General features: G+C 36.9%; 1 protein-coding gene across 1 annotated transcript in view; it reads right to left on the bottom strand.

Moving 5' to 3' along the window:
- The window catches only part of BTBD19 (BTB domain containing 19), a 170826-nt gene that overhangs the window by 26011 nt on the left and 127178 nt on the right, over positions 1–17637 (bottom strand). The window contains exons 4-5 of the mRNA XM_053693552.1: positions 5707–5766; positions 143–211 (exon numbers count right to left, since the gene is read on the bottom strand). Coding sequence (XP_053549527.1) covers positions 143–211; positions 5707–5766 — 129 coding nt within the window. The remainder of the gene's footprint in view (positions 1–142; positions 212–5706; positions 5767–17637) is intronic.

The raw sequence follows: 17637 nt of genomic DNA, 5'->3' as shown, positions 1-17637 counted from the left end.
ACACATTGCTTTATGGCACATCCAAGCCAACCATGAGAAAGCATAATCAGAACTACGCAGATTTATAGGTACAAACACACACAATAATGCACAAACACACGAACAGCAACAAACGCACACAGAATAGTCTGAGCTCACAAACCTGAGTGAAGCGTTCAATGAATGTCAAAGACTTGTGCCGCAGGTCAGTCTGTCCGTAAGTGACCGCTGCCTGAAATACAGAACAAAAACCTCATTGAGTCTGAAATGTGCAACAGTCTAATATACATTGACATTGCTTAGTGGGCTACACTATTTATTGATGGTTTTCATAACTAAACTTCATGATTCAGACATAGCATAGAATTCTTCCCCAAGTAGTCAGGGGTAGGGATGGGCGAATGTTTCTAAAAATTTTAAATTTAAAACAAATTTTGATACATTCGTTCAAATCGAATTTCGAATGTTTATATAACATTCTAACATTCTATTTTCGAATTTTCATTTTCGAATTTTTCAATAAAATTCGAAACTATTCATTCAAATAATAGAATGTTTAGCTATCTATTCATTCAATTTCGTAATGTAATATTCGAATGTGACATTCAAATTCGAAATAGTATTTCTAGTCTACAACTGTGTTTAATAAATGTAATATTAGAATTCGAATTTGAATTCGAATTTGAAATAGTATTTCTAGTATAATACTGTTTTAAATGTAATGTCACATTCAAATTCTAAATAGTATTTCTAGTCTAATACTGTGTTTTATAAATGTAATATTCAAATTCGAATGTGATATTCGATTTGAATGTGACATTCAAATTCGAAATAGTGTTTCTAGTCTACAATTGTGTTTTATAAATGTGACATTCGAATTCGAATGTGACATTCGAAAACTGTAAATAACATTCGAAAATCAAATTTATAAGAATATTTGTTCTTATCAACATTCTATTATGTAAATCGAATTTCTACAATAACATTCGTTCTAACATTCGAATTTGAATATAAACACATTCGCCCATCCCTAGTCAGGGGAGGAAAATAATAATTTCCTTTGTTATTAAAGATTTTATGCCATTTGCTTTTTTTTTATAAGTGTCTTGTTTTTCTTTTTTTTATATCTGTCTGTTGTTTTTTTTAATTACAATATAACAAAACAAGGTATATTACTAGTGCTATGTATACTAATAGCCCTAATTTGGGATGTATATTAAATGTCTTATCTAGCAATTTTGTTGGCTGATTAATTTTTATTTTTTTATTTATGGCATTTTTTATTTCTGTATTCTCTCTTTACCTTATTAAATAAAAAGAGAGGGGGGGGCATACAATTAAAAACAAATCAAACGTTATTTCTAGTATCAAGCTGATCTCTTTCTTTAGGTATCCTTATTTTAAACGTTGCTCCTTTCCATGAGAGCATATTGAGGTAGGATCAGGAGTGCGCACGTATAGAGAAGAGTTTCTAATAATGTTTTAACAATGTTGTACATCTAAGTGCTCAAGTCACCCTGCTAAGCCTACCTCAGTATGATTTCATGGAAGGAGCTAAGTTTTGACAATAAAGATCACAATATGGAGGTGAATTTAAAGGGACAGTCTTGTCAAAATTAAACTTTCATGATTCAAATAGGGCAGGCAATTTTAAACGACTTTCCAATTTACTTTTATCATTAAATTTGCTTTGTTCCCTGGGTGGTATTTTTTAAAAGCTAATCCTAGGTAGGCTCAAATTGATTTATAAACCGTTGAAAACCGCCTCTTAGCTCAGAGTATTTTGAAAGTTTTTCACAGTTAGACAGTACTAGTTCATGTGTGTCATATAGATAATATTGTGCTCACTCTTGTGGAGTTATTTAGGAGTCTGCACTGATTGGCTAAACTGCATGTCTGTCAAAAGCACTGAGATAGGGGGCAGTATGCAGAGGCTTAGATACAAAGTAATCAAAGAGGTAAAACTTTGTTGGATATGCAAAACTGGTGAATGGGTAATAAAGGAATTAGCTATCTTTTTAAATAATAAAAATTCTGGTGTAGACTGTCCCTTTAATGTCAGAGGTAAATAAGAGAATGTTTTTTTTTTAATTGTTTGCTCTGATTGCATCATTAAAGGGACACTGAACCCAAATTTTTTATTTTGTGATTCAGATAGAGCATGCAATTTTAAACAACTTTTTAATTTACTCCTAGTATCAATTTTTCTTCGTTCTCTTGCTTTCTTTATTTGAAAAAGAAGGCATCTAAGCTAATTTTTTTGGTTTAGAACCATGGAAAGCACTTGTTTATTGGTAGGTGAATTTACCCACCAATCAGCAAGAACAACACAGGTTGTTCACCAAAAATGGTCCGGCATCTAAACTTACATTCTTGCATTTCAAATAAAGATACCAAGAGAAGGGAAATAATTTGATAATAGGAGTAAATTAGAAAGTTGCCTAAAATTGCATGCTCTATCTGAATCACGATAGAAAAAAATTGGGTTCAGTGTCCCTTTAAATGTGTAATTTTGGTTTAAAATGTCCCTTGAGAGCAGATAGTGTGTGACTGAGAGGCTGATGTATTGGAACGATCCAACAGCTTTGCTTACACTCACAACAGCAGATGCACCTTATTTATATTATGGTTTCTATAAAATGATCCAGATCTACACTTTTAAATACATAACAATGACCTATTTTGTTTATACTACAAATTGCACAGCTTAGACTTTAATGTAAAAGTTAGGGACCCTCCTTAGTTCCCCTGTGCTTTTCTGGGCCTTGTTGGGAAAGTTGCTCTAATGGTATCAAACCTCACAACATTTTCTAGATATATTAATACCTTTGGCAACAGTAGCAGTAGATAAAACCTGTTTGTTGTACATAATATTAAAAACAATGGCTCATTGGCATCAAAAGATCGACTCAAGTAGGTGCTCTTTAATATGTAGATTTTTTGTGTGTGAATAAACTCTAATGTTCTCTCGTTGTTCATCTCACATAGAGACAAAGAACTTTTTGATATTTGATGTTGAGTAATTTTTACTGTCTTTTTTATTTCCTGTGAGCAATTAGTGCAGGTGAAGACTAGGGATGGGCGAATGTTTCGCAACATTCGAAAAACGGCACAAATTTTAAACACATCTTGTTTGTTCGAATCGAATTTCGAATGTTTATATAACATTCTAACATTCGATTTTCGAATGTTCGGTTTCGAATTTTACGATTACATTCGAAAATATTCTTTTCGAAAAATTCGAATTTAGATTGTAATAGTATTTCTAATGCTTTTTCTTTAAATGTAATATTCGAACTATTCAATACGTGTATTCGAATTAAAAAAAATCGAATTTAGATTGTAATAGTATTTCTAATGCTTTTTCTTTAAATGTAATATTCGAATTATGCAATATTCAAATTCGAAAAATTCGAATTTATATTCGAATTCGAAAAATCCGAATTTATGTTTGTAATAGTATTTCTAATGCTTTCTTTAAATGTAATATTGGAATTATGCAATATTCTATATGGAAACATTCGAAATGATATATTTGTATCTATTATGTATCAATTTACTAGATTCCCGCCCTAGCACATGAACTATTGAACTTCTGAATAGTATTTGTTAAATAGAATGTTAAATTCGAAATTTCGAATGTGGACATTCGATATAATTATAAACATTCGAATTCGAAAGTGACATTCGAAAACTGTAAATAACATTCGATTTTCTAATTTTTAAGAATATTCGTTCTTATCAACATTCTGATTTAGAATTTGAATTTCGATAATAACATTCGTTCTACATTCGAAATTCGAAAATTTACACATTCGCCCATCCCTAGTGAAGACACAACGCTCACTGTCCATGCAGCAAATTACATAATGAGCCATTCTATGTACCCTTTGTCCATATAATACAACATTACATTAACTGCAAGCTCACTAGCATTTAGAGGAATCAACGCTTCCATACAAGCTTACACACTTTCTATGTTTTCACTACAAATAAATACTTTGTGCTCATTGGTTTTGATTGCACTTAACTTGTAATCTCAAAAACTCCCCAGCATGGAGAGAAATATCAGCTTATTTTACTGAGCATTATATTGTAAAGTAAAAGTCCCTTTTTTACATAAAGAACATTAGTGAAATCCCCTTAATGTGAAGGTCAATTTTCAAGTGAAAGTGCTCGGTTTTTAAAAAAACTATTAAAAACAAGGGCACTTTCATTCATGAAAATTGACATTTCAGCCGTTTTCTTAAACTATACTTACCTATTCTTCTTGAAGCCGCTCCAGTGCTTCACCAGCCCGTCGCAAGCCTCTTCATACGTCAGCAATGACGATTCCGGCATCCTCCAATCACGGTTTTCCCCCCCGGGGGAATCATTGCCTGAAGCAACTCCGTGATTGGAGGAAGCTGGTTTCGTCATTGCTGGGTAAGTAAACCAGGAAGAAGCAGGCGGGCATCGTTTCAGAACGGCGATCCAGCGTTTCAGAACAACAAGGTAACTATTTTTAAAATACGGTGCAATGTCAATTTTCAAGAATGAAAATGCCCCTGTTTTTAATAGTTTTTTTTTTTTTTAAAACGGGCACTTTCACATGAAAATTGACCTTCACTTTAATGCAATACACAGTTCCCAAGGTAAACATTGCCTCATAGTACTGACAAGGCACCTTATATAATTTCACCAGACCACTGAGCTTTAAGAATCAGGTCTTAAAGTACCAGTAAATACAGTAGCTTTGCAAAATCAGCAAACGCACAACAAAAAGCCAATGCATTAGCACGTAGTTTGAACTTCAAATGAGTAGTAAATTTTGTATGTCTAGTTCCACTCCCCCTGCATCATGTGACAGCCATCAGCCAATCAAAAATGCATAAATGTATATTCTATGAATTCTTGCACATGCTCAGTAAAGTAAAGTAGGAGCTGCACATTTTGTTAATGGAAGTAAATTACAAAGTTGTTTAAAATTGTATGCTCTATATCTGAATCATGAAAGTTAAATTTTGACTTGAGTGTCCCTTTAAGCCTTAGCCTATTTTATGGAGCGCACAAGCAATCCTTATTTCACTAGCCAAGCAGTGTCTGAAGATTTGTAGTTTCCCACAAGTCATTCCTTTTCATAAGCTACCAAAACAAGACAGACTGAGTGTTTGACCTTCCAACAGTAAAATTTTAGACCTGTCTGAGATGAGCCTGGGCTGAATAAAAATACAGAACCTGAGAACGTCTCACTTGGCTGCAAACCTTTGTTATGGTTTATTTGAAGCATTTGCTATATGAGGCACCAAAAAATATCAGTGAACCGTGGTGTATCTAGGAGCAGCGCCTTACTAGGAAATACATAATTATAGGTCTTGTGTTTTTAAACTTGTACAATATTTCATAGATCTTATTACACAAAGCATGACTTGTTCAGCAAGACAACCAAAAAATATGTTTGTGCAGCAATCCACTAACGTCATTCTAAAGATGAATTCAGAGAAACTGAGAAGTTATTTTGGGCTATATTTATTTTTGGAATATTTATGAAGAAAAAAAAATGAAACTGCTGGTCAGTACAGGGACCAATTGAATTCTCATTTTTAAGATGGTGGTACTTTGGAGATTCTATGGCATATAGACAAATACACAACATGTTCCGCTAGTTGTCATATACATATCACATTTTATTCTTATTTTTGTAGATCTAATGTACAGTGTCACGGGTGTCCTTATACACAGTCTCACCTGCAGAGCCTCAAAGGCCAACTCCACAGTCAACGTCTTACTGATGAACTCCACACATAGCTGGAAAATAAAACATATGAGCAATTACTTGCAAGAAAGATTATATAGAAAAGAACATAAAGAGAAGAGACATAGAGAGAGAGAGAGAGAGAGAGAGAGAGAGAGAGAGAGAGAGAGAGAGAGAGAGAGAAAGTGAATGAGATAGTAGGAAAATTAGAGAACAAAGAGGAGAGAGACAGGAGAGAGAGAGGAGAGAGGAGAGAGAGAGAGAGAGAGAGAGAGAGAGGGGTGAGAGAGAGAGAGAGAGAGAGAGAGAGAGAAAGTGAATGAGATAGTAGGAAAATTAGAGAACAAAGAGGAGAGAGACAGGAGAGAGAGAGGAGAGAGGAGAGAGAGAGAGAGAGATAGAGGGGTGAGAGAGAGAGAGTGAGAGGAGAGAGAGCGAAGAGAGGAGAGAAAGAAGAGAGAGGAGAGGAGAGAAAGAAGAGAGAGGAGAGAAAGGAGAGAAAGAAGAGAGAGGAGAGAAAGGAGAGAGAGGAGAGAGAGAAAGAAAAAGAAAGAAAGAGAGACAGAAAAAAAGACAGAGAGAGAGAGAGAAAGAAAGAGAGAGAGAGAGAGAGAGAGAGAGAGATGAGAGAGAAAGAAAGACAGACAGAGAGAGAGAGAGAGAGAGAGAGAAAGAAATAAAAGACAGAGAGAGAGAGAGAAAGAAAGAGAGAGAGAGAAAGAAAGAAAGAGAGAGAGACAGAGAGAGAGAAAGAAAAAAGAGAAAGAGAGAGAGAGAGAGAGAGAGAGGAGAGAGAGAGGAGAGAGAAAGACAGACAGAGAGAGAGAGAGAGGAGAGGAGAGAGAGAGAGAGAGAGAGAGAGGAGAGAGAGAGAGAAATAGAGAGAGAGAGAGAGAGAGAGAGAGAGAAGAGAGGAGAGGAGAGGAGAGAAAGAAGAGAGAGGAGAGAAAGGAGAGAGAGAAAGAGAGAGAAAGAAAAAGAAAGAAAGAGAGACAGAAAAAAAGACACAGAGAGAGAGAAAGAGAGAGAGAGAGAGAGATGAGAGAGAGAGAGAGAAAGAAAGAAAAAAGACAAAGAGAGAGAAAGAAAGGTAGGAAAAGACAGAGGCAAAGAAAAACAGAGCTGTTAAAAGAGAACAAAAATGAAAGAAAAAGGAGAAAGGGAGAGAGAGAAATAAAGAAAGAGAGAAAGAAATAAAATTGTTTCATAATAAAGCTCATGCAGATATATATATATAAATAGAGAGAGAGAGAGAGAGAGAGAATTAGAGAAAAAGACACACAGGGAACTCCTATGAGAGGGGGCAGTAATGCAGAGAGCATGTGATGCAAAGACTGACAGGAAGTCAGAGCGCATGACACTGTGAGAGATGGACAAAGGGAGACACAGGATATATGACGTCATACACAGGTCCCATGACATTTGAGGAACATATGACAAAATAGAGAGAAGAGATCAGTGCATAAGAATTTCCAGCTCCGCAGTCTGGAAGCTTTCACTTCTGCACAAGCTGTGCAATTCCCATTCCAGAGCTTTTTATTGCATTTAGTCAGGAAAACAAATTGTCAGAAAATGAGCTTGCATCTACTGGAACGGATTAATGACACTGATTATTGTTCTGCCATGTTGCTCTGTATCCAGCGCCACAGTGTGAAGTGAAATGACTCTGGTAAATCTCCCAGTGCCTTTGTGCAGAACAGCTAGAATGTGAAACTAAATAGTATTTGTATTCCATCACATGTAGCATTTAATGACCATGTTGTATAAAACAGAATAGAACTGTGTAGTTAAAGGGGCATAAAAAGTGCAAAAAGAAAATGTGATGTTTTAGAGCAGTGTATATTATAACACTGTTGCAAGACATAATTAAAGCTAGTTTCAGAGCAGCAATACATTATTAGGAACTAGCTCATCTTGTGAGCCAGTGACAAGAGGCTCCCAGTAGTTCATTGCTGATTCTGAGCCTACCTAGGTAGCTTTCCAAAAACGGCTATCAAGCGAACAAAGGAAATTTGATAATAGACATAAACTGAAAAAAGTGCAAATTCAGAAGTCTCTAAGGGCTTATTTAAAGTGAAAAACAAAAACAAAAAGAAGTGAACAAAAAGGTTTCTTAAAACTGTATGCTCTGTCTGAACCATGAAATTAAATATAAATGTCCCTTTAAAGCAAATATTCATTGGGATACTTGCAAAGAAATAAAGGGGCATCAAGTATAAAAACCTTTAAAAGGGTTAAACGTATTCAAAGTGCACTCCTGGACCACCCACATTGTGCTTCAGATAAGGATGCAATGATTGGTGCATATGCATGTATACCTACTTATTTGCTAGGCAGCTGTATCCTTATCTACAGTGGCACATGAGCACATCTTTGACTGTATTTAATGGGCTAAAAGCGCAGTAAAAGAAAGGATTTTGCTTACAAATACAATGCTAAAAAAGAGCATTTAATTTTTACACTAGAATCATTTCCCATTAAAATCTTGCTCAGATACAATAGCTTATTTGGTCTACTGATCAATCATCAGGCATCATCGTCTATGGTAGAATACTTTGTGCCAGATTATAAGTGAAGCGCTATATATCACTGTCATGAAAGCGATATTTGCTCTCTACTGTGTCATACTAGCACACGCTAATGTGCGACTGGATAACAAGTTACCAGCAATGTGAATGCGAGCTTGTGTCCGCATTGCTGGGAACCATTGCATTCACGAGAGTTCGCTTCCATAGGCTCCAACGAAAGCCTCAGTGTCGTGCTGCCGTTGTCACAGACAGCATCAGAACCTTGCACAGCAAAGTAGCACAGCAATGGGCAGAATTTTTAAAAACATTTGTATATACATAATTATTAACACATAAATATACAGTATATGTACATAAGCATATACATATATTTACTGGGAACACACAGTTCCCATAGACTGCAAAGTAAAGGCACTTAAGACCCCAAAAACTGCCTAGCTACATTTTTTTAATTAAAAACTATAATACTCTCTGTTTTGAGGGCCTTTGGGGCACTTTTAGAAAATTAACCAGAGGTCTTATCTTTAGTTAATTTTATGAATGATAAATTGCTACCGCGAGCTTGTGGTAGCAATAACCAGCCACTTGTAATTTGCCGTTGGCAGGCACGTGATAATTTAGCACTCCACTTGTAATCTAGCCCTTTGTTGGGATCTAATGGGGTTATAAAAAAACAACAAACAAACAAAAACTTGTTTTTATAACTTATCTCTTGCTAGTAAGAACAGGTTTATTTAAGAGGGTAGTAGAAATATTTTTCTATTCATTTCTTTATCTAATGAAGACGAATTGGACTAAATAAGCAGTTTGTATTCTCAGGGGCCAAAGACTTAGAATTTAAATGCAACATTTCCAAAACTGGGACTGTCCTGCAAAATGCGAGACAGTTGAGAATTCCACATTCGCAGCTGAGAAGATAACCATTATCCACAGCCATTTGTAAAACAAATTTGTTCTAAAAGGGAGCTCTGCATCTTCCAGTAAATCTCATGATGAGAAGCAGCTCTCAGAATTCTTTCTGGGATTTCTTATTTTCTCATCTAAACAAGTGACCAAAATAGGTATTTTCCACAAGCAAGTCTTATTCAGCACAAAAATAACAGCATATTCTATGCACAATAAATGCACAAGAGCAAAACTATCTGACTAAAATATGGACACCCCTGTTTCATCTAGTGTACATTTGAAAAAGAAAAATCACTTTAGTAGGGGTCCAATGATCTAAACCTTGCAAGTTGAGACATGTTTTTTTCTTGCCAATCCTCGTAGGCCTGGTGGAATTATCATAAAAAAGGAGCAGTCCCTGCGAGTGGTGAGATGTCTCCTATTGAAAGTAATGGAGCTCGATGGATAGGGACACTTCTCTTCGTAAAGCGAAGTCAGCAGGGGGTGCACTTTAACCCCTTAACGACCAAGGACGTATCAGGCACATCCTCATTTTGATGTCAGTTAATGACCAAGGACGTGCCTGACACGTCCTCTGGGGTTTGACGTTCTGGAAGCGATCGTGATCGCTTCCAGCCGCTTCCAGGGTATTGCAGTGCTGTCTCGATATTGAGGCATCCCTGCAATACCCTTTTCACCCTACCGATGCAGAGAGCTACTCTGTCTTTGTGGCCCTCTCTGCATCGGCCAGCGATTGTGCCGATCGTTGGTGGGTGGGAGTTGTAGCAAGGAGGCAGGTGGGCGGCCCATCACTGGTCCACTTCCTTCCAGGTCCCAGGAGCGGAGGGTGGGTGAGCGCACGGGTGCATGAGAGCACGTGCAGGTGGGCGGGAGCGGGTGGGACAGGGACCGCTACACTACAGAAAAGTCTAAGTGATAGAGGGGGGCAAATACATATTTGGAAAGGGATCTGGGAGGGGGGGCAGCTACACTACAGAATTTTTTTTTGTATTTATTTATAAATGAGGGGTATTTTTTTTTTTAACAAACAGGGTACTGTCGATTGCGGCAACTAGGTAGAGGGGGGAGGGTTAGAGAGCTGTTTTGGGGGATCAGGAAGGTTGGGGGCTAAAGGGGGATCCAACACTGCAGAATGGCAAAAACAAATTTCTTATTTTAGTACTGGCAGACTTTCATTTGGCGGTGAAATGGTGGCATGAAATATACCAAAATGGGCCTAGCTCAATACTTGGGGTTGTCTACTATACTACACTAAAGTTAAAATTAACCCTACAAGCTCTCTACAAGCTCCTAATTAACCCCTTCACTGCTGGGCATAATACACGTGTGGTGCACAGCTACATTTAGCGGCCTTCTAATTACCAAAAAGCAATGCCAAAGCCATATATGTCTGCTATTTCTGAACAAAGGGGATCACAATGAAGCATTTACAACCATTTGTGCCATAATTGCACAAGCTGTTTTGTAAATCATTTTCAGTGAGAAACCTAAAGTTTCTGAAAAGTGAACAATTTTTTTTATTTGCTTGCATTTGCGGTGAAATGGTGGCATGAAATATACAAAAATGGGCCTAGATCAATACTTGGGTTGTCTATGAAAAAAAATATATATATACATGTGAAGGGTTATTCAGGGATTCCTGACAGATATCAGTGTTACAATGTAACTAGCGCTAATTTTGAAAAAAAAAGTTTGGAAATAGCAAAGTTCTACTTGTATTTATTGCCCTATTACTTGCAAAAAAAGCAAAGAGCATTTAAACATTGGGTATTTCTAAACTCAGGACAAAATTTAGAAACTATTTAGCATGGGTGTTTTTTGATGGTTGTAGATATGCAACATATTTGGGGGTCAAAGTTAGAAAAGTGGTTTTTTTTACATTTTTTTCATCATATTTTATAAAAAAAGTTATAGTAAGTTATAAGTATGATGAAAATAATGGTATCTTTAGATGTGTGGGTACAGTAAATGAGTAAGCGGAACATTACAGCTAAACACAAACACCACAGAAATGTAAAAATAGCCCTTGTCCCAAACAGTAAGAAAATTGAAAAGTGCTCTGGTCCTAAGGGGTTAACAATTAAATCCTGCAGCCAATTTAAATCACATCACGCTGCTTTCTGCGTATAGCATCTTCAATCGCCTATATTTTCGTATGCATGTGTTTTTCTATTAGGGTTATAAGTATTTAGAGTGTTTTGAGAAAAGCTCAACACCCTTTAAATGGCGAGAAAAAACTGTGAGATCTGAAGTGCGAAGATCTTTACAGAATTACGCTGGGATTAAAGACGATTTCATATGCACCCATGGGACAGTCATGTTCAGACCATTTGACGAAAAAACAAGTACTCTTTGTATTTTGTACTTCTAAGTACGAATTTCTTGCTAATTATTTTAACACATCCAGTGTACTCAAATTACGATTTACACTGTGCATAGATAATACGATTTATTCCTGTGTTATTTTCATGCAAATTTTACGTTTATGATTTTGAGTGAACAATTTCGTTTTGATTTTTGATGCTCCTTAATGATACCATTTCTCCATTCTTATTTTTGTGAAAATGTTCAATTATTCATTTTGTATGATGTTTAAAATACGAATTTTAATGTGCACTTTTCATACGAAAATGCAGTATATGCCCCTTAGTGAGACACCCTGTTTTCAGGGTAAAGAGTGGCTTTAGATCATTCCACCAGGCGAGTATTCTTTAATAATCCCGTCAGCCCAGAGCACTTTAGATCATTGGCCCTTGGTGAGAAATTTCAGATAAACGCAATAAAAAGCATCAGAAAGATGACACTGTTGTTTATGTACAGGGGATGAGAAACTGCACTCTCATACTTAGGGACGGAAGCGATGAGACGAGTCTGCAGGCGGAGGAAGTCAGCAGGGAAGCCTGGGATTTTTCAGACATTACTAAAAAGGAGTTTCCAATAGATGTTGCAGAGCAGCAAAAGTATTGCTGGATTAACGAGTCAAACATTGTTGTAAATTTACTTTAACCCCTATTGTCCAGGGCAGCACATTAAAGTGATGGTAAACTTTCCCCTTTGTATAAACAGATACGGAACATTAGCGATATTTTTAGATGGAGTTTAATTCATCAGTTGTAATGAAGATGCGCTTTAATGTAGCGCTGAAATTCTAATTTCGGTGCTCCGGCCGCCCACTTCAAAAGTAATTTTTGTGTTAACTAACGTTTAAACTGTTCTCCAATCAGCATTCTAGCCTTACGGCACTTACACAATTTTATTTTTTTTGGCTAGAGCGCTGATTGGAAAACAGTTCAAACTGTTTGCTCACAAAAAATGTACTTTTGATGCGGGAGGCCGGAGTGCGGGGTAGTTGAATTTCAGTGCTGCGTTAAAATGTAAGTTAAAGAGCATCTTCATTACAACTGATAAATTAAACCCCATCTAAAATATCACTAACATTCAGGATCTGTACTGAACTCTATGATCCAGATTAATTTACTAGATAACATTTTCCTAAAAGGAAATGAAAAAGCAAACTCAAATGTAAAATGTATTCATTGTATTATTCTATGTGGTCCCAATGTAATATTTTCTAGTTGGAAGTTGAAGAGATCCCCAAGTTTTAAGAAATTTATAGAAATAGTTAAAGGGACATGAAACCCAAATTTTTTCTTTCATGATTCAGATAGAGAATACAATTTTAAACAACTTTCTAATTTACTTCTATTATCTTATTTGTTTAATTCTCTTGGTATCATTTGTTGAAGGAACAGCAATGCATCAATGGTTTCTAACTGAACATATGGGTGAGCCAAACACAATCTGTATATATATGCAGCCACCAATCAACAGTTAGAACCTAGGTTCTCTGCTGCTCCTATGCTTACCTAGATAAACATTTCAGCAAAGGATAACAAGAGAAGGAAGCACATTAAATAACAGAAGTAAATTGGAAAGTTGTTTAAAATTGTATGCTCTGTCTGAATAATAAAAGAAAAAAAGTTGGGTTTCATGTCCCTTCAAGAGCAAAATGATAATAGAACAATACGACGCATGATACAATATAAAGACCGAGGTCTCCACCTTTTTTCAAAAATGTGGGGACTTTATAAGAACTCACCCTGTGAGAAATGCAGAAACATCTAATTTCCCCTTTTTATAAATACAGTTTATATACAGGAAGCTATTTTAAGAGTTTTGTGGAACCTCTCCCCGCTTCGCTTTTTTTTTTTTCTTCTCTCCCCCTTTACCTTTTTTGTTTGTTCTTAGTTATTTTCACCTTGAAAGGAAACGCTGGGTAAACATTGTATTGCATGTACTTTATTTTGTTAGATGAAGCCAAAATGTTCATTTTGCATTATGAATGTAAATATACAAACTGAAGTATATATTGTCTGTATTTAACTTATACAGAGTATCAATAAAGTAATAAATAAATAAATAAAAACATCCCGGTTCTGTTTGTACAAAGGGAAAAATTTACCATCACTTTAAACATTTATAAAGTGAAATGTTGCAAATGAAATGACATAATTCAGCTAAAGCACCAACATCTTATTAACCCTTACCTATCCTCTGACTTCTGCTGACAGTTTAATGGCTACATTTCAGTAGGTCATCCCCCAAATGTCACTTCTGAGACATATCTGCATAAGACCCTCTATGGTGGTCAAACCAGGGGTACATCTAAGCTTGTGTGCTGCCCTAGGCACAGGGAAATTTGCCACTCCCCCAATAAAATATTTTGTATACAAAATAGCTGGTTTTGTTCTTTGCAAATGGGCTGAGCTTGCAGGGAAATCAGACCTCCTCAGTTTTGTAACTTTCTGTAAACACACATGCTTCTTTATATTATCTCTGTCTGTATACAAAAGCCCAATAGTTATTTTATTATACTTATCTCTCCTACGTTACACTGGCAATTTAATGGCTTCTGCTGGTTATGTTTACACAGCTTTCCCGTACCCTATATTTAAAGGGACATGAAATTGTCTTTCATGATTTAGGTAGAACAGACCATTTTAAACAACTTTCCAGTTTACTTCTATTATCAAATTTGTTTAATTCTCTTGCTATCATTTGTTTAAGGAGCAGCAATGCATTACTAGTTTCTAACTGAACACATAGGTGAGCCAATGGCAATTGGTATATATAGGCAGCCACCAATCAGCAGCTAGAACTTAGGTTCTTTGCTGTTCCTGAGCTTTCCTAGATAAACCTTTCAGCAAAGAATAGCAAGAGAAGGAAGCAAATTCAATAATAGAAGTAAATTGGAAAGTTGTTTAAATGGTATGCTCTGTCTAACTCATGAATGTCTAATTATGACTTTACTGTCCCTTTAAGTATGGAAACTTTCATTACCAGTAGGAATACCAAAGGCCCAATCAGCTATTTCTTTTATTAATAATTTTTATTTGAGGATTGTTACAAGGCATACATATAATACAAAACAGTAAAACCGAGTGACAAATACATCATAGTACCACATATTTCCAATATACACTACATATTCCAGACAAGAGGTACAGACCTAAGGTATGCAACTAATATGCCTGATGGTCATTACACCTTTCTGATGCCACACAACGTCACTTTTGGGCCTCAATAGGAAATGTCCACACTATAGGAGGTCAACTTCAATAAAGGAGACCACTTTTGGATCTCAGATGACAAACCTCATTTATTAATCCTTAATGTAAGTTTTATACATTGTATCACAAGACCCCCTTTTATATGCAAAAATTAAGATAAAGCATACCTCCACAGAAATGGGGTAAATGTTGGGGGATATATCATCAGGGCCTCTCTGAGACCTAATGCATTAGTAAAATTTTATATAAACGTTAAGGTTAAATCATAACCATTAACATCTGAAAATGTAGCTGCAGCGCATTTGTCAAAATAGGAAATAAGTAGCTTAACACAATATACTCTGAGAACCTGGTAGGCCACACATAGGCCATAAACTTATATCTATAAATATGCTTCTTTAAAGTTGCTTGAAGGTATTAAACCATTGACATCTGAAAAAGTAGCTGCAGCTTTAAAGCACTTGTCGAAATAGGAAATAAGTAGCTTAACACCAGTGGCGTCACTAGGGGGTGCGGGCCGCACCCGGGTGACACCCTCCAGGGGGGGACACCACCAGAATTTTTTTTTTTTTTTTTAAATTTTATTGACATTCAAAGAAATACAATGTAGAGATGCATAGATTATTTTATTAGAGGGGCCAGCATTTGTGAACATTAGTGGGACTGGGGAAGTTGTAGACACTTAATTTTTTTGCCCCTTGAGCCAGCGCTGCAATTTACACAAATAGTTTTCCTGGCTGCTTTTGCTTGTTTGTACTTTGCTTCTCCCCTGCCCAATTTCACTATGAATGTTGTGGGCGTGCTGTGGAGCTTGTGAAGTTGCGCTGCTAGCCTAAACCTGCCTATCTGTGCTCACTGCTCAGCGACGCGTGGAGCAGTGAAGTCACTCACTGCTTTGCTGTCTCTCTAAACGGGAACCAGGAAATCGTGAGGGGGATGCCTGGCACCTGACCGCATGACTGTCTGACACTGTCTCTTAAAGGGACACTGAACCCAAAATTTTGCTTTTGTGATTCAGACAGAGCGTGAATTTTTAAGCAACTTTCTAATTTACTCCTATTATCAAAATTTCTTTATTCTCTTGGGGTATCTTTATTTGAAATGCAAGAATATAAGTTTAGATGCCGGCCCATTTTGGTGAACAACCTGGGTTGTCCTTGCTGATTGGTGGAAAAAATCCATCCACCAATCAAAAAGTGCTGTCCAGAGTTCTTAACCCAAAAAAGCTTAGATGGCTTTTATTTCAAATAAAGATAGCAAGGAGAACGAAGAAAAATTGATAATAGGAGTAAATTAGAAAGTTGCTTAAAATTGCATGCTCTATCTGAATCACAAAAGAAAAAAATTGGGTTCAGTGTCCCTTTAAGTGAAGGAGCCATGTTTGATGCCCACCAGACCGGTAGAGTTACGGTACACTAAGTGCACACTGAAGAGGTAGGAGGGGAGGGAGGGCGGGGGTCCGGGGGGGGGGGCAGAGTGCAGAGGTGATTGGCCATAAGAAGCGGTAGGCACGCTGCCCGGGGCTGTGCACTGACAGACTTGGACAGAGTCAGAGAGCAGAATTTTCATAGTCTGCGCGCCTAAACATTTTCTTCAGTGATTTATTTTTAGAGTGCTCTGTTTATGTTTCATTTAATGCTCTGCTGGGCAAGGGAGCAGCTCTAGGCATGAGCTTTATAATTAATGCAGTGTAGTTTACATATTTTGTATGTGTGTGTGTCTGAGTTTTTGTGTGTGTGTCTGAGTGTTTTTGTGTGTGTGTCTTAGTGTTTTTGTGTGTGTGTCTTAGTGTTTGTGTGTGTGTGCCTGAGTGTTTGTGTGTGTGTGCCTGAGTGTTTGTGTGTGTGTGTGCCTGAGTGTTTGTGTGTGTGTGTGTGTGCCTGAGTGTTTGTGTGCGTGTGCCTGAGTGTTTGTGTGCGTGTGCCTGAGTGTTTTTGTGTGTGTGTCAGTGTTTTTGTGTGTGTGTTTTTGTGTGTGTGTCTGAGTGTGTTTCCGAGTGTTTGTGTGTGCATCTGAGTGTGTTTTTAAGTGCGTCTGAGTGTTTGTATCTGTGTGTGCCTGTGCTTTTGTGTCTGTGTGTGTCTGCTTTCTGGGGGGGGAGGGGGGTGACACCTTAACTTACCGCACCTGGTGAGGTGACACCAACCCTAGTGATGCCACTGCTTAACACAATAATTTGTAAACTCTATGCGTGGGTAAGAAAATCAATAAATTATAAATCTTTAGGATGAAGTTGCATAAAAGGACCAATTTTCGGACCCTCCCTATAGGAAATCAAGCAGAGAGCTATAACTACCAAAGATTTGGAGTTACTATTAAGTAAAGGAGAATACCAATGCTCAGAACTCAGCCACAAAGCTAATACGCAAATACACGCTAGAGCAGAACAAAGTGAGCCTCTTTTGGCGATATACCTAAAGTGAATGACATGCGTTCTTGGGTAAAAGCTGAAGCCTTCTCAGGGGGTCCTACTATATTATGCAAGCTCCATATGCACTTAATTAAGTTAATGAGCTTAAGGTATAATAAAACCACAAGTAGTAGTAACATTTGACATGGGATCTCTATGCATTACAAGATCTGAGACTGGTACTCAGATATTATTCTGTAGTGAGCATTTTAAGGGACAGGTAAAGTTAATCTTTCATGAAACAGATAAAACATTTCATTTTCAGAAACTTTTCTTCTATTTTACTTCTATTTTCAAATTTACTTTGCTCTCTTAGTATCCTTTGTTAAAAAGCACACCTAGGTAGACTAATGAGCAGCAATGCACTGCTGGGAGCTAGCAGCCGATTGGTGGCTGCCTTTTGTGATTGGCTCACCAGATGCGTGCAGCTAGCTTCCTGTAGTGCATTGCTCTCTAGTACTAACCCCTTTGCAGAGGTTACATATACAATTCTATGCAAGAAATAGTGCA

This window comes from Bombina bombina, chromosome 10 (genome assembly GCF_027579735.1).
Source record: "Bombina bombina isolate aBomBom1 chromosome 10, aBomBom1.pri, whole genome shotgun sequence".
Lineage (NCBI taxonomy): Eukaryota > Metazoa > Chordata > Amphibia > Anura > Bombinatoridae > Bombina > Bombina bombina.
The sequence above is the reverse complement of the archived record's forward strand: the minus strand, read 5'-3'. Positions and strand labels throughout refer to the sequence as shown.